We start from the raw sequence: 25,621 nt of genomic DNA on the forward strand, positions 1-25,621 counted from the left end.
GTTAAATTTTAATAAAAGTTCTTCCATGAGCAAGAATTCTACAGGTGAACAAATCTACAGGGAAAAGCACTAAAATTGTATAAATAACTTAATAGCTCTCTTATAGTGGTAAAAACGTATTAATCTATTAGCGTCATAAAATACCCAGAAATGGAGAAAATTACCGTTTCAGAGTTTTCGCAATTATGAATGTATAGATTTTTATCTGTATTAACAAAGAAATTATATTTTTAAACTTATAAACTTTTATTTTAATTAAACTGCACGTAGCTTCCGACATTTCTCAATTTTTGGTTATTAAACACTTCTTAACTGGCTGGCCATTTTCCAATCACCAATTTAAGTAATGAATACATATTACATATATATATGTATGTATATGTATATATATTAAATATTGCAATGCATATCACACATCTTTGTTTTTCAAAAATGTTACCAAAGTCAGTGCAACAGAGTAAATATTACCGCAGCGACATTAAACAGTACAAAATTTTATTTTCAAATAACGTAACCGCTTTGCAGTCACGTAAGTGAAATAACGTAAGCGTTACAAGAGCCGGCACGAGGGAGAACAAATGAGCGAACAATAAATAACACAGAGAGTGAGGCAAAGCTTTCGATCGCTCTCGTTGCACATTGAAATAAGTGTGTATGAAATTGGCTTCATTATTTTAAAACTTTTATATAATTAAGTTATATGTTCATGCGGAAAGCTCCAAAGATATTAAAGATAGCAACTGAATATGCTTGTATAATTATGTTTTTTGTAGAAATCGTTAGCTGAAACTTTTATGCATATACAGCAACGGCTTTTGTTTATTTTTAGTGAGTTCCACTGTACACAGCTGAGCGAGCATCTGGACTGACTTAGCTGGAGTACTATAATAATAAGCCACTGGGAGCGAGTTCTTTAGTTCAACGGCAGCAAGCGGCTCATGTGGAACGCGCATTTAACGGACGGAGACGCGCCAAAGTGAAAAGCAAAGAAGTAAATAATGTACAAATAGTGAATAGCACACAATTAAAATTCATTTACGCGTCGTCGATCTGCATAAGTTCAATGAAGAAAGAGCCATAAAGCGCAGAAAGCGATAACGAATGACAACAATTGCATTTGTTACACAAAATGAAAAACGATTTTGCTCAAAGGCGTTTCTTCTTCAATTCTAAATGTGAATTATATCTATGTATACATATGTGAATGTTTGTATGTATGTATGTATATAAATTCATATGATATTCATAGACAGGGATTTTTTTGCCATCACGAACAGCAAAAATCGCTGACAATAAACTAACAATAGAATTGCCGCTCAAAATTACAAAAGTCTGTGGAGTTCAATAACAAATTATACAAATTCTGTGATCGCGTGTTCAGTGTGCAAGCCCTTATATAAATAAAAACGAAACTCTGCAATTTGTCCTTACATGCATAAATAAGTATTTTCGAAAATTTACCTTTTCATACACAAGTGTGTGTGTGTCTGTGTGTGTTTGCAAATATGTACGTATGTGCATACAAAGCAATCAGACAGACTTATCTAGGCTAAACGGTGACACTGTGATATACCCTGTAACCAGTGCATGCTGGTGTACACAGCATTTATTCTTGAGGTCTGTGGCAATTGTTTTTGTTTTAATTGGATTTTAAAAATATTGTATATGTTTCATACAAATACATATATTTTTCAATATATTTAATTTATATATATTAATTATTAAATATTAACCACAAATGTATATTTATTATACTTCAATATACTAATTAAATAATATTCAGGGACAAGCAAACATCAGCTATCAATATGCTCCTTAACTTTGAGTGCCGGGTGTAAAAGCACAAAAACGCACACACACGCACAATAGCACACACATACATACAAACGCAGTCACGTCTACCATAAGGCACACACAATATGTATATTCTTGCTCAGCACCCGTTACGGGAAGTGCATTCGTGAGTAACTTCGGCATTCATTGTCTGTCTGATCTTCATAAAATGCTCCTGGCATATGACATTCAAATGTGTTTATATACTAAAGAAAATGATGTGAGTTATTAAAAACAGAAATAAAATGTAATAATTTTCGACTTATCACTTCAATCATGGATTAATGAGGTTGTCTGTTTCATTAACTTGAGCAAAATAATCTTGGCCTTCTTACCTATTTTGCAAACGTAGAGCATACATATATGCGTACATGTATCGATAGATTCGCGTGTTCTTGAATTAAGTTACGTAAATTATATTAGTTTCATCGTCTTAGTCTTATGTATGTACGTAGTAACAACCAAAACAGAAATACACCTAAGAAGTGCAGCGCAGTTACAGTCGACGAACGAAAGAAGTGTAAAGAAACGGCATAGAACCGAATGCCGGTAACAACGGTTAACAGGTTCGTGTTACCCTGGTCGCTCTAATGCTGAATGTGTGGCATATAATTATGTGAGAGAGTTCGAGAGAGTGAACGAGCGAGCAGTGGCTTTTTTTTGGACGCTTAGAGTGTTATTATGCTCAGAGAGACATAGTGAGAGAGAGAGAGAGGGAGACAAAGAACGAGAGAAAGATAATAAATAAGTGCAATAGCCTCTGCATATTTTTTATATTAGTCAAAAGTTCTTTGGCAGAAGATTTCGTTTCTGTTTTGGTTTCTTTTCCCCTTTTGTTACATATATAGAAATATATGCATATGTATGTTGTAAATAATCTGCTGTGACGTAGCGCTTTAACAGCAATAGAACTGAAAAGTAGGCCAGTAGCGTCTCTCTGTCTGTTTATCTTTTGTCTCTGTCTGATAATGCGACGTAGCATCGGCTAGTAGTAAACATGTTCGCTGGAGAACCAACATTCAGATTTTTGTTTGTCTTTCCTCTTTCACAGCGAACTCAAAGCTCAAGAGAATATTTTTCTCTAAGTGTGAAATTGTTTTTAATGGTATTTTTAAACTTTGTAAAGTAAGTTTTTTGGGGCTTTAATAGGAAAAGATTTGATGGCTAATTATACTTGGCTTTTGATCTGGCTTAAAAAATGCCTATGAATGTGTCTGTTTGTACTTTTATCTCGTTTTTTTCTCCTCCATCTGTTGGCAGCATTCGGTACTTTGAAAATTTTGTTTAGCACATTTTGTAAGGCTTAAAATAAAGCAGAGAAAAACCGGCTAATTGCGCTATTTCTTTATTGTTCCGCTTTACGCCGCAAAACTTGAAACACAACTTGTATGTACATACATTTATTTACATTAGATGTGTAAGTAAAGACATACATAAACAATATTTACACATTTTACCCATGGCCCTGATTCCTGATTCCGACATAAAATGTTTGCTTACAGCATTTTTTCTAAGTCAATCGCCCCGTGCTGACCTTGCGAGGCTACGTTTCTTTATCGCAAGAGTGATTCGAGAGTTCAAATACGTAATATTATTCCCTTGTTAAATTAAAATGTATTTTATTTTTTTTAAATATTAAAAAAAAGGGCACTCACAATGTTGCCATTAAATGTGCGATGCTCATGCGAATACCCTAAAATGATAGACTTACTTAGGCATATACATATGTATGTATGTTGTTGAAATACTTACAATAAAAAAGATTTATGAACCTTTTGAAAATTTTGCAACGATGTTGAATGTTGAAGACCTTAAACAAAAATGAATACGGACAAACCCGGATAATACTAGCTACGACGTATGTATCTATGCACATACATATACATATGTATATGACTATATAGACGACCTCACGACTCAGCGAACAAGTTCAATTGCCGTTGATTCAATTAATGACTATTTCAAAAACTGCACTCGATATGTACTCAAATCTGCAACAATTCGCAATTCTTATAACAATGTATATACACATACATATGCATACATTTGTATGTTTATATGTACATATATACATATATACTCGTGTGTAAATATGTGCACACAGTAGACGAATTTTAAGCGGCAATCGCACAAAAAGAAGAAAAACTGTGTTTAAATGAGTACAAAGTTTGGCCAAACGTTTGCCACTTCTAATTTTGATGAATATGTGAGAATTTTCCCATTACTTTGTGAACATACCCTGCAATGTTTATAGCTTATGTCAATATGCACATACACCCACGCTTAAGATACGCCCATGCGGAGTATTTTACAGTCATTTCATTTTTAGCCTCTACCTTATTGATTGTAATATGGAATATTATTTGTATTCTCTAATAGAAAAACTGTGATTAAAACTTAATCTTTATTGGCATACGCAGAGTCGCACTTCTCCGCATAAAAGAAATAAAAATAAAATATACTCATTTACAGTAGGTGTTAATCGTGTAACAGAAACTTATAATCTAAATTGATTTGTGTGAGTGCGCGCTTGAGTGTAAGTGAACGTGTATTTGTGTGTGAGTGTTCGCATTCGTGTATGTGCATATGTAGGGTAAATTTCATGACTAAATATCTATTAAATATGCGTTGGTGCGATGCTATCTACGTCAATGTTAACTTTATATGCTTGTTCACAAAGTAAAGAGAGTATATTGGCTTTGTAGAATGTTCTTCTTGATTATGAATGATTGATATTTTGATATATATGAATACATATGGATTTTCTAATTGGCGTTTGTTTAGTCACTATACATATCTTTCATTTACACATTTGAATTTACAAATATTATTATATTTTACATTGGATTCATTTCCGTTAGTTGAGTTTCAGATAGGCCTATACATTATATAGTCTATCTATTGGGGCGTGGTAAAATAATGATTTGTTAAATCAATTTTGATCTGTTTTTAAACTGTAAACTTAATACTCAAACGCTCTTGATTGAAAGTTAAACCTGTAATACAATCCCACATAAAATTCTCACGTGTGATATAAAGATTAACTGGTTGCGATGTTCACGGACTTCTTTCGGAAGCATGTATGGGGCTTAGACCCTCGCACGAGCTGTGTATCAATGGTTAGCCTGCTTTTCAACGAAGGCTAACTCAATGTTAACAAAGTAAATTTTCGCATATTTTTTTAGAGTCGCCATTTAGCAATGATATTGAAGTCGGTTTGGCCATTTGGTTGGTCTGGCCAAATGCCTCGGCAACAAATGACATTTAGTTTGTTTACCTGACATGGCTCTGATTCGCCTTTTGGCGCGCATTTCAAACTGGTTTCGTTTTCTATTCACGTTGTATATACACTTGATTATTGCAAATTCGGTGAGTTAGATTAAGTGTCTGTCTGACGGATGAAAATAAAAAATACATAAATGAAAATCCCAAGTGAAACCTTCAGTGCTTGGGTTATACAACTTTGACTTTGGCAATATTTTCAAAAATTGTTCAAGCGTAAAGCAATTCACTTTGTTACTGGCGATATAATAATGACTTTCTGTCAAGATTTTCAGCGGAAAAGCAAATTATTATTATTTTTTTGTTTTGGAAATAAGCAATGTGGACTATCCTTTACAGTATAATGAATGAATGAATTCAAATTAAAATGACAAGAAATAAAAATTTAATACATCAAATGTATTTTATAACATTTAAAGTACTCAACTATGAGATTTTCTGATAGCAGTATCGATAATGTGTAAAAGAATAAGCTAGAATCTAAACAAAAATATTCTCTTTACAAATATACTCAAAAATATTTATACTTGGGTCTGTCGATCTTCCAACTGCGTGTTACATACAATTTCACTCAATCGCAGGGTATTAAAAGACCCACAGCTATATTTACATAGTATAATTACTTAATTTTGTGGGAAATTCGTTTATTGTTTGTTAGCGTGAAGCAAGTTTAGATTTAGGTGTTTTTTTTATTAACGAGTATAAGTACATAATATCTGTTAAAGATACAACTTCCGCTGTTAACGAAAAAATTTCGACAAAAAGAAAATTGCTGTTGAAGGTAAGGCCTATTCTATAGCTATACATACACATTAGCGTGCTTGATGTTCGCCCTGCGAACTTAATGTTAAATAGTATATAAACACACATGTTTATGTAAAAAGTGTTGTATGTTTGACACAGTTTTTGGAATAAACTCAAGGTCTAAAACTCTAAAATGAAACGTGCAAACGTTGTTAAAAAATTTTTAAATGCAAACAATTCACGAATAAGGATACATCCGTGATGAATGCATATAAAACCCGTTAAAGCTGCATTAAAAATACAAATATTTTTTTTTTGTTTAATTTTCGAAAAACTTCCACAAATCATAATAAAAAATAAATATATCATAAAGCAGCTTTATCAACCTGGCTGCGAATTATGACGCACTAAAGCCGAATTTAAACCTAGTAAGAATATATATCTTAACTTTTCTAACCCCATTTTGAGACACAGTCTCTTTCAGACATACATATATCAAATAGGCTTCAATTTAGTATATGCGCAATTTTTTACCTGAACAAAGAGCTTCATTCTTATGACCTGAACCCCTTTATGAATGAATAAGAACCTTAATTGTTTTTGTTTATAAAAATAAATTTTTTTTTTTTTTTTTTTGGTAATTTATTTCTTGATCCCTGAGCTTTGATATACATTCATATATGAGTGTATGTGTATATTATATAGTAAAATAGAATATTGTTGTATAATAATGTATAGTACTATAACATGGTATTTCACAGATCAACAAGATACATAGATAAATATATAAAGTATTCGTATATATAAATAAATGATATCGCCCATTTATCGATGTATATGCATACCATGATGATAGAACTGACAATAATTATAAGCAAGCAGCTAATGATATTGGATTATGATAAGTGAAAGTAAATATTAGCTAATTAAGTTGTTTTGATGAAAGTCGCAGCTGCTTATTGACTTGTTGGGCGCCTTTGTTTATTTTAGGGCCTCAGCTAAGACGCAACTAATATCAGGTGGAATTGGAACCTCGTTCCGCTGTGGACACCTACAATGACACTCTTGCCAGATATCAAGGCTGCCGATGCCGCCTGCTGTGGAGGCGGCGGCACCGATTCCAGCAGCAATAGCTCCTGCACCGTGGACAGCCATGGAGAGCATTATGCTGGGCAAACTAAGGGGAATAATCCCTGTCTAAGCATGAACTGTTGCACATTGGCCACTGGATCGGCGACATCAATTGATGAATCATCTTCAGCTGCCGCAAAAGTAAACAACAATTTTAACGATCCACACAATCATTTTGCCCAATGCGAACCCGTGGACATTGAGTTCTCAGATATTCGCTACGAAGTGCGAAAGTTTTCTTTTGCAGAACGCAAATTTGGTAAGTTATCAAATACAAAATTGAGTGAATTCATCATAGAGTTTATGAATTGATCAATTCTTCAGTTACCAAGGAAATCCTGCACGGTCTACAGGGCAACTTTCGATCTGGCGAGCTGACGGCCATAATGGGTCCATCTGGAGCCGGAAAGAGCACACTGCTCAATGTTATGTCCGGATTTTGGTAAGTTTTTATATATTGTTGGAAAACTAGAGGTGTGTAGGGTGTGATAGGACACATTTTATGCCAAATCGACTCATTTCTGGCGCTTCAAATTGAGGATTATAGCTTCCACATTCATACATACTTGATTATATTCAGTTTTTTATTCAAACAAACGGATGAATGCAAACGAAACGATCGGTAGGCTTTAGTTTGAAATTTGATTCAGCTCTTTGCAAGTAAATAATATAAAACTATATGAATCAGCTTTTTTATCAGCTATATATGCTATATAAACCTTTAATATATTACATCCAGATTTCTATTTAAGTGTAGAGTTTAGTATGGTAAATTTTCTTTACTTTCGCGACTTCACTTCAGCTGGAATTAAAGCTCAGTCTCTTTTCATTTCTAAAAATCTCATTTATATAGTTTTTAACCTTCCACTTGAACTACGTAGAATGCAAAGATCTTGAGATAGGAGTAATCGATGTTATGCATGCGCGCTTGATACACGTGGTTCTCACAGTACATAGAATCGCATAATTAAGTATTACATAAGAAGCATTGAAAGTGATTGCAAACGAAACATCTGAGTCATGCACTGACATGGAAGTATAAGCATATATTATATATATATGTATAGTATGAGCTAAGCTAAGCTATGTGCGTCGGCAATGGACTGGAAAAGTCGAAAGCTGAAGTCAAGTAGAAACTAAAAACGCATTTAGGGTCACAATTCTAATCGATGTCGGAACTGTCAGCTGCGAAGGAAAACACTATCAACGAACGCATTTCATTCGCATGCGTCGATCAATGAGCAACCGAGACTCAGACGAAGTCCAGCAATCATCAATTCGTATGTAGTATTTATATTATGGGACTCTTTTGCAATATTCTATTTGCTATTGATGTAATGCCTATAGCAAATATATTTGTTAGATTTTCTATTATATATATATTTTTTTTTTATATATATGTATATGAGTTTCATACGATTGTTATTGTCCGATCTTATTAATCTCATTGACAGTTCCTTGTTTGAGTTGTCATTTTTAATATACAGTGCGCCCTCACTAGTATGGATTCTTTAGTGATTTGCTAATATTGTTGCATAATGCATATGTAATATATTTGTTCTTTTTTCATTCATTTTGTCATTATTAATTTTAGCATACGCGGCACGAGTTTGCTTTAGGCAATCTTTGCTGTATCTGACAATTTAAAACGTAGAAATAATAGAGACGTAGCTGTGAAGCATTTATCGCTAATTAAAACAATCAGCTAATGATTTCAACTTTTACTTAGCGGGCATTAACTTCAGATATATATTTAAAACAGGAAATCGGATTAATCGCAAAATGAGGGTACATATATTTCATTTAAATTCTAATTGCAGAAGAGATACAAATTAGAAAATAAATTCTAAAATTAATATATTTCTAGTCAAATCGATTTATACTCTCTTTAATATTTGCGTAATTTACTGACTGCCCAATACTCATTCAGGATTCCTACTTTAATATAGCTATGTAAATAATAACTAGAAAATGCTCTAATCCTAGCTCTAAGGCTGTGTTATTCCGTGGATCTGTTGACGAGTTCAACAGTAAATTATTATTTATTATTTTCTATACAAGATTCATGCATGAGTATTAAAGATATTTATATTCATATATAGAAGCTGATATATGTATATTTATATGATGATTTATGCAAAAGTGTAGAAGTAGCATAAAACAAAACAACGACAGAAATCCAAATTATGTCTACTTAGCATATACAATAAAAAGTCGCATATGAAATATGAGTTGAAAAACAAGTGTATGTAGCTAGAAGCGTGTGTGAAGGGTAAAGGGAGTTAAGCCTCTTTTTTCTTTATTTTTGTCATTTTTGTAATTATTACTTACTCACATTACCATTGTCGCTTATCGGTCATTAAACTATGAACTTGAAACAGCGACACTGCGCTTGATTGTGAATGTACCACATATATGTGTTAATTATTATTATTGTGCGAAGTGTAAATGAGATCGGATCCATATATATTTTCCTGGTTTCCTATTCTCTATTTTCTAGCGCCACTGGGGCCACGGGTAATATACGCGTCAATGGCAAATCGATGAGCACAATATCTGAGAAGTTTCGCCGACTCTCGTGCTACATCCATCAAGATGATCTGCTACGTCCGCAACTATTGGTCGGCGAGATAATGATGATGGCGGCACACTTGAAACTTGGTTTCAAAGTGTCAAAAGAACATAAACTAAATACGGTACGTGATGTAAAATTTTATAATGTAGCAGGACCCTGTCCGACTAAATAAGTAAGCGACGGTAGTGACTGACCAGGATATACCCAAACTACTTAATATGTGTATGGAAAAATGAGTGGAAATAGCTGTAAAGATATGGACAGACAATTATACCTGTTCCAGGTCAAGAATATACAAATTTCAATACTCTGTACATGCAACATGTACATGCTTAGCTTTACATTGCGTTCCTTTGTCTATTTCCCTTAGATAAAGCACATCTTATCGCTGTTGGGTCTAGAGCATCGCTACAATGTCCACACGGGAAAACTGTCTGGAGGACAGAAGAAAAGACTTGCTATTGCCCTGGAATTGATAAGCAATCCGCCGGTGCTATATCTGGACGAGCCGACAACGTAAGTATATACAGATCACATAATCAACTGGTGAATGATTATGGTGACTAATAAGCAAACTTACTATTAACTGTCTCACGTATCGTCGGCTCATCAATATGTGGAGAGTGTAAGATAGGAGTGTATTTAAATGATAAGTTGAGCATTGCTTGGAATTGCAATAAATCTAGATCCGATTTCTACTATTACGTTATGTATATTGATTCTATGAAAATTGTTTTTACAATATTTATCCACCCTTAAATTAAATATGATTATTTAAGCTTCGTTTACAGATAGATTGTAGAACCAGAACCTGCTTCTCTATAGGGTATTCAATTGTTGAATTTTACTTTTATAATTATCTAAAAAGTAATAATGACACTTTCTGGTTTTACCGAGCATTAGGTAAAATGATTGGCAATTGAGCAGCCATAGTCTAATGATCCCGAAGTGAATAATCATTTATGACAATATTATCAAAATATGTTTTTAATTGCTTATATGGTATTAAAAGAGAATTAAATGAAAATGTACTATCTATATATGTTTGTGTTAGTATTTGCTTCATATATTATATTTTAGACTGTTCCTAACTTATGTAAAAAATTCTAATCTGTTGGCTGTCAACAATTAATTAAAAATAGCTTGAATTCTACAAAAGTTAATGAAATACAGTTTTACATTTGCGGAACAAAAACGCACATAGAAAACTATTTCATCAATAGCATAACAATATACAAATAACAATAGAACTAGTTCATATATCAAAGGCACCCTGACACTTTCCCAGATTATATTTTCCCCTTCCTTGTTATGGTTTTTATATTCTCTTTTTGAGATATATACAAAAGCCGGTCGCAGTTGAGGCTATATAATATATACATATTCTTGATTAGCAACAACAGCTCAGTTAATTTAGCCTTGATTATCATTATTACAGATCTGCTTTTCATGCGAGGCTTTTAGTCTTTAGTTATGTCAACAGGATTAAGTCTATATATTATTCGTAATTTTCCTATAATTCGTCGGGAATTTGATACGATTAGTATGTTCTATACTTATTGTATATTTATTATAATAAATTCTATATTTAAGAAATCCTAGCACACATACACAATTCTAGTATAACTTGATTATTATTATCTAGATTTTAGTAATTATGTAAACTGTTTCTCTTTTCCTTTTAGTGGACTGGACAGCTCGTCCTGTAGCTCTTGTGTATCGCTGCTAAAGAAACTTGCCTCCCAGGGACATACAATTGTGTGCACGATCCATCAGCCCAGTGCATTGATATTCGAAATGTTCGATAAGCTATATGCGGTGGTAGATGGCCATTGTATGTACCAGGGCACAATTCCAGCGTTGGTGCCATTTCTTGCCGAACAGCAGCTCGTGTGCCCCAGTTATCACAATCCAGCCGACTATTGTGAGTATAAGATCATTTCTATCAATGTACATCGTACAATGACTAAATTATATTCATTTTGAAATAGTGCTAGAGGTAGCCGTTGGGGAACATCAGTGCGATCTAAACGATCTGATAGAGGCAGCGAATAAAAAGTATTACGTCGATGCCAATCAAGAGAAGTACACCAAGAATGTAAATTCACCACAAATTGTAACAGCTATGAAAGGTATGTGTACGGTAATTAATATATTATAATAAAAATACTATATTAACATATTCGAGCTTACTTTTGAATAGATTATCTAAAGACTCTGTTGCTTCTATTAATTTAAGACATCATCTATCCCAAAAAGCAACTCAACCTAACTCAGTTTTGCACATTGATTCTTTCACATGTCTTATACAATTTGCTGCTCAGAGTCTTTTTCGGTTATGAGTCGAGGTATCTTAAAGTAGTATTCATCACTCATATTTAAATGTCAACCATATCCATTTCAGATTCATTGGGAAGCAAGAAACTGAGTGCCTCGGACCAAGAACTGTCTAGAATTGATTCGGTGCAATTCACACGATACAGCTATGTGGAACCGGCACAGCAAGAGCTGGATCTAGAGGAGATCAAGGCACTTAACGCACCAGCAGAGTCACTCGAGCAGCCGCTAGCCAAGGCAACTGAAAACATGGGGCTTGCCAACCAGATGACGTTGACATCGAATCAAAATAATGATATTATCTCCGCGTCGTTCCTCATGCAATATTTGCTGCTCATGCAACGCATACTCATCTGCGCCAGACGCAATTATGTAAGTAAAAAACAACAACAACAATAACAACAATACAAAACAGGGTATACGAAGCATAAATAAATAACTTGTTAATAACATCAGCAAGGTCAACAGCGCTGTTTAGGGCAACTTCACGCTGACTTTGACTATGCTATCAACTCATGTAGTTTTGGCAATTTACTACAATTTACATTGCTTTTTCAATCAAGCTCAGTATGATTTTATGCACTCGCTATGCACAGTAATTTTATATTTTTGCAATGTTTGTTTACGTACAAGTTCGATAAAGTGTTTAACAACGCCCACTTCACCAGACGACCAGCCAACGAAAATCTATAAGCACTGTGGGCTACAAGTTTCATATAATAGTCAAAAATTTAAAAATGAAATTTAAAAAAAAAAAATTTTATTTATAAATCTTTAGATATTGATTTAAAAAATCTAAAGTAAAGCATATTTATTATTTTATTAATTACAAATGAAAAGTTCTCTGTTTAACCCATAGACTTCCCTGATTGCTTTGAGGTTTATATGTATATTAATATTATATATTTTGAGATTTGAGTACTTATTAGTAAAAATCTGAAATGAAATGTTCGCTTCTTTGCAGTTCACTGATATATTATCTTTCATTAAATAATAATAATAATTTTGAGCCTTTAAAGTTATGTAGACGCTGTTGAAGTAGCAAATAAGCTATGCAATTCGTTATACAAAATGTAAATATTAGAATTAAAACAAAAACTTTTAAAATAAATTTATAGTATTTAAAATTTTGTCTACCTCAGAAGAAAATGCATAACCATTCTACAATTACAAGTTTTAGCTTCAGTTGATTTGGCAATCGATTTCTGCTCACACATGTACAGACTTAAGCATTAGTGAATACATATGTATGTATGTGAAGTAAATACATAGCTTAATTCTATTGGGTGTGCTGCTGGTCACTCAACTGTTGCCATATCTTGAAAGAAAAACAAAAAATAACAAAAAACTGAAACTGAAAAGCGATGCTGACCTTCACATAGTTAATGTAACCGTGCGCTGCTGCCAATGGCGGCAAATGCTTAGCTGCAGCTCTTGCAGCATATTAAATAAATATATAGTTATATACATATATGTATAAATATATTAGCAGATATAGCTAAAATATTCTCATATGCTTGCTAACATTTATTTGCAGTTTCTATTGCTGGCCCGAATCATTTCACATATCTTCATTGGCGTCATATTCGGCTACCTCTACATGAATGTGGGCAGCAACGCCAGCTCAGTGCTGGGCAACTACGTTTACCTATATGGCTCCACGCTGCTTTTGGTCTACACCGGTAAAATGGCAGTGGTATTGACCTGTGAGTATACAAAAATCTAGTAGAAACAATACACAAATTATCTATGTATAATATATAATGAAATTGCCACAAGAAAAAACAATACAAAGATCTTTGTCTCTTTATAAGATGGATAGAATTAATATTAGAGTCTTTCATGCTTGTCAAAAGAGAAAGAGTTTTACTTTCAGTTCTATGCTGATTGATGGGATCGACCCGGTCATACTTTAAAAAGTGTTAGCATGTTTGCATGTTGTTGTGAGTGTAAAGAGACTTGCCTGACTTCTATGTTATATAGTTAGATAAACTAGGTCAGTTTATTTGCTGTCATATTTATTTAAATATTTTTTTATGAGCTCTAAAGCTTTGATTTTACTAATTTCCAGTACGCGTATATAATATATATCAAATATTTTTCCTGATTTATTATACTTCACTAAATCATATTTATGAAATGAATATTTATTAGTTTACTAATAAGTCTAATTTCAAGGAGAATACTCTAGATAGACTAGAATTTATAAACGTATTTGAATATATACGAAAGTATATATTATTTATATATTTATTTTGTCGAAACATTTGTAAAACTGGATACATTTTATTTATTGATTTCGGTTCAGTGACCTGGCCTACATGCACGTAATCGCATTGACGCATGCAGCCTACATTCAGTGCCAGAGAATTTCTCGTTTTTGTAACTGCCTAAATGAAAATAGAATTTAAAAATAACCAAGGATTGTAATTTCATCTGCTTGCAGTACCGCTGGAGATTAATATGCTGACCAGGGAACACTTTAATCGCTGGTACAAGCTGGGACCCTACTTTTTGTCGCTGGTTTCTTTTGAAATACCTTTTCAGGTAAGTTGTTCGTTCGAATCTGACATTTTAATTACAGTTAAATGCTATAAATAATCAAAAATTCATAAATGTATTTTATTTAATTGTAATTTTAATTTATTTCGAAATTTTAATCTTCTAGAGTCTCTGCACTGCTTTGTACATTGTAATCAGTGTACGGCTAACGGATAACGATAGCGTGGACTCGTTCCGGATTCACTACTTCATGTTGCTAGCCATTATGGCGAGCCTCAGTGCACAGGCTTGGGGTTTCTTTGTGGGTGCCACGCTGCCAACAAAGGTAAATTATATTGAATATTCTTTTGTAATCAAATAATTTTGAATGAAACATGTATTTTTCATCACAGCTTGCCGTCTTCTTGGGTCCAATATTGGCGGTGCTGTTCTCCGTTTTTGGTTTCTGTACGCGTTACATAGATATAACGCCCATGTTCCGTTGGATGTGGCATTTGAGCTATTTCCGTGCCGGTTTTCATGGCGCTTTGAATGCGATTTATGGCATGGATCGGCCGTTTCTCGAATGCCCCGAGAATGTTATGTATTGTCATTTTCGTAGTCCCAAAGTGTTTCTCAAGTACATGATGATCTCCGATGTGCATATGTCCGATTGCATTATGCTAATGGGCATTGTAATTGGTGTAATGCATCTATTAACCATAATCACCCTGTGGCGTAAACTAAACAAACGATAGGAAATTCGTTACCAACTAAGTTAGAGTCTTAATTAGTTTTGTATATTTTTTTTTTTACGTTCACATAGCTGGTGTCTATTGTTTGTGTTTTTTATATACTATTTTTTCCTTGATTTCAATTTGTTCGTTTTCCTCTAAAAAAATATTTTAAATAATATGTGTATAACTTAACTATTTATTTATATTAAGATAAAAAAAGAACATTATTCATTTATGTTTTGTTTTTGTGTATGTTGAATCAAAGACAATATTATTATTATATTAATTATTTATGTCATTTGGCTAACATGTACTCAAAGGCTTTAGGGTAGTGGATTTTACATTTCCAGCATAGCAATTAATTTTTATAAATATAATTTATAAGTGCTGATATACCAAAAACATGAAACGAACAAATTACAAATTCTAAATTCAATTTAATTCAATGATGTATGAGAAAGAAAAAATTCCAGTTAAGGTTAATATGATAACAATCTTGCCTTTTATACAATTTTTCAATTTCACATATCAAATAAAATAAAATCACCTACATGTCTAATCATCTTGTAAGAAACTTGTTTTTCATGTCAGTTTGTCACTTTTCAGCACGTTGAATTCAATTCGTGAATTTTAAACCCACAGAAGGCAACGTCTTAAAATCCGTAAACTCATAATATATGAGCGACTATTAAAATCGGCTTCTATATGCATTTTTGACCTGTATAATATTGTACTTACTAGCAAAACAAATTAAACAGACAACAATAGCATGACAACTTTTCCATTTTTCCAGTGCCCTGTAAACTATAATAATATAAGGTTCATATCTTAGGCTAGAATACATTACATGTATTTTAAAATTTCGATATGTAGTTCTGAGTCAGTCCCTAAATATATAGCCACATAATTTAAATCACTTTATTCTTAATAACCTAAGGCGATTTTTTTTATTTATGCAAAATGTAAATGCTGAAAACAATAAGTTAAATACATTAATGGTGGAAAGGCGTTTTGAAGAATACAGCGACAAAAATTCACATGGTGGACATTCGCGCATATCCATATCTTATGATCTGGTCATGGTTTAGAGGCACATCTGTGGTCAGCTGGACGCGTTGCCATTGACGTGTTTCATTCGATTTGCGTATAGCCTCGACGACAGCTTGCACATAGAGGCCATCTTCGAAGGTGGCTGCGGTGGAGACAGGCGCCTTTATCCAGCTGGACTCTTTGCTGTTGAAGGCTTCCTTGAGAGCGCCTACCATTTTACATAGTCCTTTGATATAGGGCCGCGGCAGCAACGAATTGTTTGTGGAAACATGCAAATCCTGAACATCTACGTAGACTGCTTCCTCTTTTTGCTGAGACTCCTTAAGTACGAAGAGATCACCGCCGCGTACTACCAGATGACCCTTGCTGCCATAGACGAGCACCTCCTGGGAAAAGCTCTTTGTCGGCACTGTGTGGCTATGTAGGGCCACCGTGACGAGCGTGCCACTCGCCAATTCCATTTGAAAATTGCAAAAGTCCGGCGCTGTTATTTGGCGTATGCCATTGATGGATGGCGTTGTTTTAGTGTAGGCTCTCAGGACACCGTGCACACGAATCGCCTGCTGTTGCGACAAAAAGTGAACGAGATCCACGACACTGCCAACCAGATTCAATGCACCACCGCCCATCTGAGCATCGCACATCCAGTTGTATTTTTCAGGGAACAGTGTGCCCATTTGAACACGCACATCCATCAGTACCACCTCACCCAGCGATCCGATAAGTCCATCCTGTAGACAACGTCGCATTTGCGTAAAGGCAGGCAGAAACCGAAGTGGATGATTCACCAGAGAGATGAGTGTCGGGTAATACTGAGCTGCACGCACCATTTTCATAGAGTCTGTCTGATGAAGGCCAGCGGGTTTATCGCACACGACATGCTTTCCAATGCCCAGTGCCTTCACGGAGATCTCGGCGTGCAGAAACGGCTGACACACTATGAATACCAAATCGACGTCTTTGCGCAGGAGAACTTCATCTATGACGTTTGTGTAGAATGAGACGTTCTGTGCGTTGGCCGTCTCCTTGGCCTCTCTTAGTGTGCGTCCCCATATCGCTTTAACTTCGAAACCCTTCTCTCGAAGTAGTGGCACAAGGACATTGGCGATTTCACCTGTTCCGAATACGCCAACGCCAGGAAGCATTTTATTTTTATGTTTATATGAAATTTTCCCAGTGTGACCAGTTTGTATTTTGACAAGTTAAATAAACATTTACAAAAAATACCACCATACCAATTAAATAGCCTAAAAATAACCAACAGCTGCAGTGATAAGGGGCAACTAGTGATCAAAATGCTTATAGGATAAAAAAAAAACACAAAGGATTTAAATATAAATTCTTAATCTGCATAAGCAAAATATATATTTTATAAATTTGGAATTACTCATGCAGATTAATTGAGCACACGGCAAATTAAAAAAATAATGTTGAATGCTATTATAATATTAATATACGAAAGAAACTATATTTCAAATTATGCTTCATTTTGTCAAACTGTTTAACTGCCAGAAATGAATTGCTTCTTGTTTCGTCTGCGCAGCCTAGCCACACCTATATGTTCTGTAGGAAACCAGATTGTGTACCTATTTGCTAGGGAACATACTTAAACACAGCTAGTGATGGAAAGTATTTGAATGTATGCGCAAAGAATATCGTTAATTTGAAAGTTTCTGACAGCACAATGAACTTATAAAAAAAATCAGGCTCCCAAGTTTTATTCTTTATTGAAGATTTTCCATGAACGTGTTGTATATACGTTTGATTTTTAAAGAAAGGAGGTTTATAATTGAATATGCTATTCCGTTATTAGAGATAACACTTTATTTAGAGCCTATCGCATATTGGCTTACGATATATTAGTATATCGATATCACTTATACAAGCTCTATGTTCCCATCACTTGATATTAAATAAAACTAACAAACTGTTGTATGCGATTTGCATTGTTTGGGTTTAATAGACTAAAGTCAGTCTAATTAATATATTTTATATAATTTATGTATATTTTGAAAACATAATTTATAACCGATTGAGTAATTAAATATCCCCGTCTAAAATGTTGTGATTCTATTAATATGAAAATTCAATATAAACACGCGTAAGGCAAGTGAAACGAAAATGAGAGCGGGGTCGAAAGTCAAATGAAACAGCTTCATCTCAAGTAATTTTCTATAAGCCACACTTGTTTTATATGTTTTGTAAACATAACTTTTTGCGTATTTTGTAGAGAAGCTGTGTATTATATGCACCCAAAGCATAATAAGTAAGAACGGAAACTAACAATGGCGCAACCTGATCCATTGAGGAATTTTTATTTGAAGAAAATTAATCTATTTGCTTGAGCTGCCGCCACATTCTTCCCACTCTTAAATCAATAATATCCCAACCACAACATCAGTCTGCGAATACTCCTCTCAGACATTCTGACCAAAAGGAAGACACACGGAAAGCAGGTAGCTGATGACAATGGCCGTCAATACCTGCTTTAGCTGCACTAAATCCAGAGTGCACACGAGTTGAATTTTACCTGTTGCTAATGACAAAAGGAAGGCCTGAAGATGGACAAAAACACCAATACGTCAAACGCTTCAATGTTGCGGCTGGATAACGATTCGATTAAGTCGACGATGGCGTTGAGCAGAAAAGACAGTTCAAGTGAACATATCTCAACAGCATTGAAGCATTCACTCATGGACTGTACAAGAAATGAAGATCCTAAATCCCAACTGCTGTTTGTGTCATCTAATATATTGCCTCCCAACACAGCCTCAAGGCCAAGCACTGGTTCACTGGCAAGCACACCAAAGAACTCGGGATTCTCAAGGTCACGCCTTCACAATGGTTTCCATCAGTCCATGCCATCTGTGCATGGCCGTTCGCATCAGAATTTAGTCTTACCCTCAGCTGAGCTAGCCGAAAACCAAACAATCAATAGATCTCCAAAACGAGTGCCGAAACATCAAAGGAATTTCAGCTTGGATTCGAGGTAAGTTGAGTTTTACAAATTAAGCGACTGATTTCTAGTAAGTAGTATTATTTTTGTTAGCTGTTAACATGACAGGTTAGACTAACAAATGAAAAGTTTTGTGCTAACAGCAATTGTTTATCAGAAGAATTACTGTTGGCGTATCTATTTATTCGTGCACTTGTTGCTCTCGCTTTTGCACGTTGGCTTTGTGATTTACAATCCAAATATTGATAACTTTCTATATTTAATATTGTTTATTGACATACGAATGAAAACGAACGAATATGTTGTCTTGATATATATTTTTGGTTACACTTATTAGCTCAGTAGTTCACACGCTTTTCCCTCTTATTGTTTGTATGTTAAGAGTCATTCGGATATATGACGAAATTCTATTGATTTTTTCTTTAAATAATTAATGCTCTAACATACTTTGCTCATTTCTAGATCAATGGGCATATTGCAGTCGCCAGTTTCTTCTTCGGTGAGCAGCACACGGGTTAACCAAACGCAACATCATCGCAATCGCAGTCTCGACAGCTTCCTGCAACGCATACCGGAGGTGAGTTTGTTTTATTTATATTTGGAATGCAGAAAATGGTCTTTCATTTATATAGAAAATATTTGTTCTTGTTAATGCTCTCTACTTTTCCAACTTATTTAGAGGGGAGGAATATTGTCTAGATGTGGCTTTTAAACGTTTTATTTTATTTTCAATATTATAATTAGTATGTTTTTTTTTTTTTTTAAACAATTTTATCAGAAAATATTAAATTTTTCAAAAGTTTTCTTTGTATTCAAGAAGTTTTTTTTTTTTTTTTTTTTTTTTAAATTTGTTTGCTTTGAAACAATATCTAGCATATTTGGGAAGCCATTTTAATTAGAGAACCTGTAAATAAATCCTCTCTCTCTCTCAATATAGTAGAAGTATGTAAATATATCTTTTAGGAAAGGGTATTCGATTTGCGGCGAGCTGGAATCAAAAGTTTCTGCTTGTTTTTATCGCTGTTCGCTTTGCGCACATTTTGCATACTTAGCTGTTCGTTTACTCTTCTGGTTATCAACAACTACACTAAAATTCAGTCGTGCTGGTCGCACCAACGAAGAGATAGAGAAAAGTGAAGTTAAAGAGAGGTAAAGCTTGATATGCTCCGTTACTGCAGCTTTGAGTGTTAAGAGCGATTGCAATATAATGAGAGAGTGAGAGAACAGGTTTTTTGCACCGAACTGTGGGATCTGCCGAAGAAAATAAATACAGATACAAAAGAAGCTTTTGCTGACAAGCTCATGTTTAATAAATTTTTCAATAATTATAGGTCGAGAGCTCATCTCCCAATGCCGAATGTGAGATTACATTTAGTTCAATTGCAACCAAATTCGATAGCAAAATCTGCCCAAAAATGGAAGCTGCTAAAGCTAATGGTGCAGCCGCAATTGCCATATCTCCGCCAAATGCAGCTCAAGTGATTGGAGGAGTTTCTAGTGCTCCGATAGAGACAGACAGGCACTCACAGAGGGCCGCGGGAATTATGGGTAAGTAATTGTCGTCAGATGATCACAATTTGATTGTCAGTAGATTTATGTCATATTGCAGTTGAATCCGGGACCACTGAATCGAACAACTCAACAACGGGCCCCCAGGAGACTATCTATGTATGCAGCAGCACAGGCAAGAACAAAAAGCGTGAAGATTTGACGAGTCTTGGATCGGATGATTCCGGTAGGGAACTGTTTCGAAATTAATTTCAAATTTAGTTCATGGACAATTCTGTCATATATGAAACCATTTCCTTACATTGTTTAATGGACAATATGTAAGCTTATTAACTAATACACACTCTTTGCTCTCATTATTCGTTTCTCAGGCATTTTATGTGGCTCAGAGTCAGACCAATTATCGCTAAATCGCATATCCCACTCTCATGAGTCGCTCGATCTGGGCGCAATGGATGTCAATGCGAAAGCAGATGGCGATGTCGAAGCAGAGCAAACAACAACGCCCATTGATGCTGATCGTAACAGAATAGAATCTGATCTTTGTTTCTTGTCTTCTACAAAAGTTGACGAAATCGACTGCAGAACACTGCAACCCATGCCTGAGTCGCAGCCGATCAAAGCTGATGATCGAACGCGTTATCGCGTAATGAATATGTCTCAGGCGGCCATTAACTTGGAGCTCGGTACGGCACCTAATGAGATAGAGCCGGTGATGGATGTGAACGATGAGGATGTCATACCTACTTTGCCCACATCACAAACTGTGTCCAATAATATACCACCTATCGTAACGCCATCAAAAACAGTTGCAGCACACACACCCTGTGAAAGCAGTAAAAGTGAGCAGGTGTTGTTCAAGAGTTTTTTCGGTGCTACTAAGAATGCTATTTTCCGCACGGCCCAAAGCATCATTGAGAACCATGAAAAGAAGAATGCAATCAAGCAGAAAACGAGCGAGCCTCTGGAATCGTCCTCAACAATCTGCACTCCATCAAGTAGCGGAGGTCAAATGTCGTCAGATCTAGTCAAGTCGCCCACAGAGGTTTCCAAAAGGAAAGAGTTTTTCAGCTTACTAAGCTCCAGTTCCAGCAAAAAAGCAGCTGCGGCAGCTGTCAATCCTACCCCAATCGAATTGACAACAGAGGTAGCGAAAACCAATATTTCATCTAAGGGTGTGCAGATGAAAAAACCTGCGCTTACAGACCCTCAAGCAGCAGCGCAAAATGAGAAGACGGCGAGCTCATCCAAGAGCTCGCTGCAGCAAGTGAAGGTTCCTGTGCCAGGTGTAGTGAAATATATTAACGATCAGCCACCCGCCGCCGCTGCGCCACAGCAAAGCTACGAACGAGGTCCGAGCGGCTTGTTGCGGTTTTTTGAATCTCCTGTTTTCAATATACACTTCGCCGTGCATTACTTGTTCTACTCTAAAGAACCAGGTGTTCTGAGCTTCATTGGCAACAAGATCTTCAGCTTTTCCGACCAGGAGGTGGACCTATATATACCACAGTTGATCGTGATGTACATTGAAATGGATGAGCTTGCTGAAGTGCTTGATCCCTATCTCACAATTCGGTGCCGAAAGTCTGTTGATTTTTCGCTTAAGTGCTTGTGGCTTTTGGAGGCATACAATCATCAGGTTGACTCGTTGGGTAGCTGCAATAAAGGCCGCAAATCCAAGCTGTCTCTCATGAAGGAAATTTTCATCAAGGAGAGCAAGCCCCAAGTCAAACCACAACAAAGCCCGTCTGTTTCCTTGGTCAAGAAAACGCATTATCGCTCGCAGTCAGATGCCACAGTGCTATTAGTCGATTCCAACAACCCACATTCGATCAACATGGCGCATCGGATATCCACAGCACCCGCAAAGTTGTGCTTGGGCGATCTCAGCTCGGGTCGTGCCTTCGACAATGGTTGCACATGTTTTCAAACTGTGCGTGGACAGGTTAATGGCTTGCTGGGTCATCGGACCTTTTGCAATTGCGGCGCTCCAAAGACTTCGCCGCAAAAGGAGTTCATGAAGGCGCTAATCAATGCGGGCAAGAATTTAACGTCCTTGTCCTCGAAGGCAGAGAAGACATCAGCGCTGCGTATGTTTCTCAATTTGATTAACAAAAATCTGCCAGCTCGTGTCTGGCTGCCGCTCTACTCGGATATTCCGCATCATGTGGTGCGCATCACAGAGGAAAAGACTGCTGTATTAAATTCGAAGGATAAAACCCCGTACATCATATATGTAGAAGTGGTCGAAGTAGACGACATCCACACCTCGCCGCTCATTCCAAAGATGATGCCGTCGCTGCGGCATACCAAGAGTGAGGAGCACTTGGAGGGCGTTTGTCTGAACTCCCAACACCACTGCAACAGCGACAGTCATCAAGGCTCCAGTTGCCGACGCAAAAAGGGCACCGAATCGTCGTCATCAAACACAGACAGCGGTTGTGGGGAGCCAGCCGCCCACAGTTGTTGCTGTAGTGGGAACCCGAGCAATCAGCTGTCCCTGGGTGGACTGCAGCTGAATTCAGATGATGCCTGGTCCCAGGAAGATGATGACATCACGGCGCAATACTTGAACATGCGCAAAATCAGCGAACGTGACTCCATTTCGCAGATGTCATTAGATTCGTGCGACTCGAGGGACCAAGGTGAATCGTTCAATCTAAAAATTTCGGTCAAGCAGAAAATAACTTTCAACTTATAGGTCCGCCAGTTGTGTTTAACATTGGCGATGTTCGCACTCGGCACTGTAAAAATTTGAGTTGCGAGAACACGAAGCCGTTCAGCAATGATCCCGAGGATCCATCTGCAGCTGCCCTGAAGGTTAGCTCACAATCCAAACTCTTAAAGTAGTTGCAGTCTGTAATCTGATTGATTTCTAGGAGCCCTGGCATGAGAAGGAGAAGCTCATACGCGAGTCCTCGCCCTATGGTCATTTATCAAATTGGCGTCTTTTATCCGCCATCGTGAAGTGTGGCGATGACTTGCGGCAAGAACTGATGGCCACACAGCTATTGCAGGTCATTATTAAATTTATGCATTAGCTTCGAACGACTTACTACTTATAAATCACTTTATAGATGTTTAAAATCATTTGGCTGGAGGAAAACGTGGATCTGTGGGTGCGGCCGTATAAAATAATATGTCTATCGAATGACAGTGGTTTGATTGAGCCCATTTTGAACACGGTTTCATTGCATCAAATCAAAAAGAACTCGAACAAATCATTGCGGGACTATTTTATTGGCGAATATGGAGCAGCAACAGGCGAAAGATTTTGTCAAGCCCAAAAGAATTTTGTTCAAAGTTGTGCGGCATATTGTCTGATATCTTATCTGCTGCAGGTTAAAGATAGGTAAGATAAATGATATTTTTGTTAAAGATGACCCAATTGACTCCTCTGTTGTCTATTCACAGACATAATGGTAACATACTCTTACATTCTGATGGCCATATAATACACATAGACTTCGGTTTTATTCTAAGCATATCCCCCAAGAACTTGGGTAATTATTTAAATTTGAAGTATCTATAGAGTAAACACTAAGTTCTTAATATTTATTTTATATTAGGTTTTGAGCAGTCGCCTTTTAAGCTGACTCATGAATTTGTGGATGTAATGGGCGGCACAGACTCCGAGCATTGGCGAGAGTTCAATCGCTTGCTGCTCGTAGGCATGATGTCTGTGCGCAAGCACATGGATCGCATTATAAACTTGGTGGAAATCATGCGAAGCAGTAAGTAAATAGCGCTCCATAGAAACATCAAATTATATTTTGTTCTTGTAGATGCGCATTTGCCCTGCTTTAAGAACGGCTGTTCCGGTACCGTACAGAATCTCCGCAAACGCTTTCATATGAATTTAACTGAACAGGAAATGGAACGCAAGGTGGAGCAGCTTGTGCAAGACTCGCTGAAAAGTCTCTCAACTAAACTGTATGATGGATATCAATATTATACGAATGGCATATTGTGAGAATGGTTTCTGTAACAAAATCGATTGGATTGATCAGCAATATGCTAATATGATACACCAAACCTATGGACTGTTGAAAAGAAATATTTTAATTTTATATGTACACATTTGAATGAAAATATATTCAAATATATATATGCAAATTAATAATCTATATTCATTTATATATAAATACATTATCATTCAGAGTATATGAACAAAAAGAATGCAGAAAATTAATATTGTACCTATTAGCACCTGTTATTTAATCCAGACTCGTTAAATATTCATATTGGCACTGTTATTATACCTAATTAATAATATGATAATATCTTAGAGTAATGTGAATGTTGTCTAGCTTATAAGCAAAAGTGTAAATGTATTTGACTCCTATCTCTTTGTCGTGTCTTCTGTCGATCCTATATTGCATCTGGCCATCCAAGTAATCAGTAAGTAAATATATTTAGGATCATCAATCTGTAATTATTAAATTTGCTAAAGCGCTATGCATATTAATTTTTTAAGAAACTATAAACTATTTCTAAATTGTTTACTCAACAATGTACCAACTACATTCGATAAATTTACTGAAAATTCTACTTAAAATGAATTCTAAAAATTGAAGATAATAGCTATTGTATTTTACTTATAGTTAAACTATCTAAATAATATGTATATATTTATCACAGGTGCCGCATATATAAATCTCTGTTTGCTTTCGAATTTATATAATCGGAACAATGTTTTTTACAATTACTGGCAATAGTCTGCCAAAATCTCAAAGAAGAGAGAATTAAGCGTTTGAAGCTTACATTGAAAATTTGTTGTATGTTGAACCAATAATATTGTATAGCTTTTGTGTATAACGTAAATATAAGCATTATGTATATGATTACTATATATACACATGTTTATATCATATAAGAAAGCTTTAATAAACTCAATAATTAACGAAAATATTTTAGGTATTATAAATAAATAGAATTGTGGTTTAGCTGAATGTAATGTATCATATTAGCTCATGACCCACTCGT

The 25,621-nt window shown here is 35.5% G+C and overlaps 3 protein-coding genes across 11 annotated transcripts; 2 read left to right on the forward strand and 1 right to left on the reverse strand.

Moving 5' to 3' along the window:
- Positions 1 to 834: 834 nt before the first annotated feature.
- Positions 835 to 15,694, forward strand: LOC108610243 (ATP-binding cassette sub-family G member 1). Of its 5 annotated transcripts, none has more exons than XM_018002228.2 (12): positions 835 to 991; positions 6,850 to 7,249; positions 7,315 to 7,432; positions 9,491 to 9,686; positions 9,936 to 10,081; positions 11,251 to 11,489; positions 11,557 to 11,697; positions 11,970 to 12,274; positions 13,440 to 13,608; positions 14,349 to 14,449; positions 14,571 to 14,729; positions 14,797 to 15,694. In XM_018002228.2, the coding sequence occupies exons 2-12, from the start codon at positions 6,916 to 6,918 to the stop codon at positions 15,139 to 15,141; spliced, it is 2,253 nt and encodes a 750-aa protein (XP_017857717.1). In that variant the 5' UTR covers positions 835 to 991; positions 6,850 to 6,915; the 3' UTR covers positions 15,142 to 15,694. The 5 variants fall into 5 exon arrangements, with proteins under 5 accessions (XP_017857717.1, XP_089320963.1, XP_089320962.1 ...); XM_089464837.1 differs by lacking the exon at positions 835 to 991 and adding an exon at positions 1,193 to 1,210; XM_089464836.1 differs by lacking the exon at positions 835 to 991 and adding an exon at positions 1,197 to 1,214.
- Positions 15,695 to 16,037: 343 nt separating this feature from the next.
- On the reverse strand, positions 16,038 to 18,053 carry LOC108610246 (glucose-fructose oxidoreductase domain-containing protein 1). The gene has a single exon (XM_018002234.2). It carries the CDS (start codon positions 17,313 to 17,315, stop codon positions 16,155 to 16,157), a length of 1,161 nt encoding a protein of 386 aa, XP_017857723.1. The 5' UTR covers positions 17,316 to 18,053; the 3' UTR covers positions 16,038 to 16,154.
- Positions 18,054 to 18,088: 35 nt separating this feature from the next.
- On the forward strand, positions 18,089 to 25,544 carry LOC108610258 (uncharacterized). Of its 5 annotated transcripts, none has more exons than XM_089464819.1 (12): positions 18,089 to 18,334; positions 18,401 to 19,159; positions 19,589 to 19,703; positions 20,458 to 20,674; positions 20,715 to 20,861; positions 21,007 to 23,280; positions 23,337 to 23,455; positions 23,515 to 23,652; positions 23,713 to 23,987; positions 24,050 to 24,138; positions 24,205 to 24,369; positions 24,421 to 25,544. In XM_089464819.1, exons 2-12 carry the CDS (start codon positions 18,732 to 18,734, stop codon positions 24,606 to 24,608), a joined length of 4,155 nt encoding a protein of 1,384 aa, XP_089320945.1. In that variant the 5' UTR covers positions 18,089 to 18,334; positions 18,401 to 18,731; the 3' UTR covers positions 24,609 to 25,544. The 5 variants fall into 5 exon arrangements, with proteins under 5 accessions (XP_089320945.1, XP_089320948.1, XP_089320946.1 ...); XM_089464822.1 differs by having other exon boundaries at positions 20,718 to 20,861; XM_089464820.1 differs by having other exon boundaries at positions 18,406 to 19,159.
- Positions 25,545 to 25,621: the final 77 nt, after the last annotated feature.

The sequence above is a fragment of the Drosophila arizonae genome, chromosome 3 (genome assembly GCF_054131065.1).
Source record: "Drosophila arizonae isolate 15081-1271.41 chromosome 3, UAZ_ARI_1.0, whole genome shotgun sequence".
NCBI lineage: Eukaryota > Metazoa > Arthropoda > Insecta > Diptera > Drosophilidae > Drosophila > Drosophila arizonae.

What these genes read in the sequence shown, in the direction of transcription:
- LOC108610258 (XM_089464819.1), top strand. Translation starts at nt 18,732, where the DNA reads ATGGACAAAAACACCAATACGTCAAACGCTTCAATGTTGCGGCTGGAT. An exon ending in CATCTGCAGCTGCCCTGAAG is followed by an intron (nt 23,456 to 23,514) that starts GTTAGCTCACAA and finishes ATTGATTTCTAG; the next exon opens with GAGCCCTGGCATGAGAAGGA. An exon ending in TGGCCACACAGCTATTGCAG is followed by an intron (nt 23,653 to 23,712) that starts GTCATTATTAAA and finishes ATCACTTTATAG; the next exon opens with ATGTTTAAAATCATTTGGCT.
- LOC108610243 (XM_018002228.2), top strand. Translation starts at nt 6,916, where the DNA reads ATGACACTCTTGCCAGATATCAAGGCTGCCGATGCCGCCTGCTGTGGA. An exon ending in CTTTTGAAATACCTTTTCAG is followed by an intron (nt 14,450 to 14,570) that starts GTAAGTTGTTCG and finishes TTAATCTTCTAG; the next exon opens with AGTCTCTGCACTGCTTTGTA. An exon ending in GTGCCACGCTGCCAACAAAG is followed by an intron (nt 14,730 to 14,796) that starts GTAAATTATATT and finishes TTTTCATCACAG; the next exon opens with CTTGCCGTCTTCTTGGGTCC.
- LOC108610246 (XM_018002234.2), bottom strand. Translation starts at nt 17,315, where the DNA reads ATGCTTCCTGGCGTTGGCGTATTCGGAACAGGTGAAATCGCCAATGTC.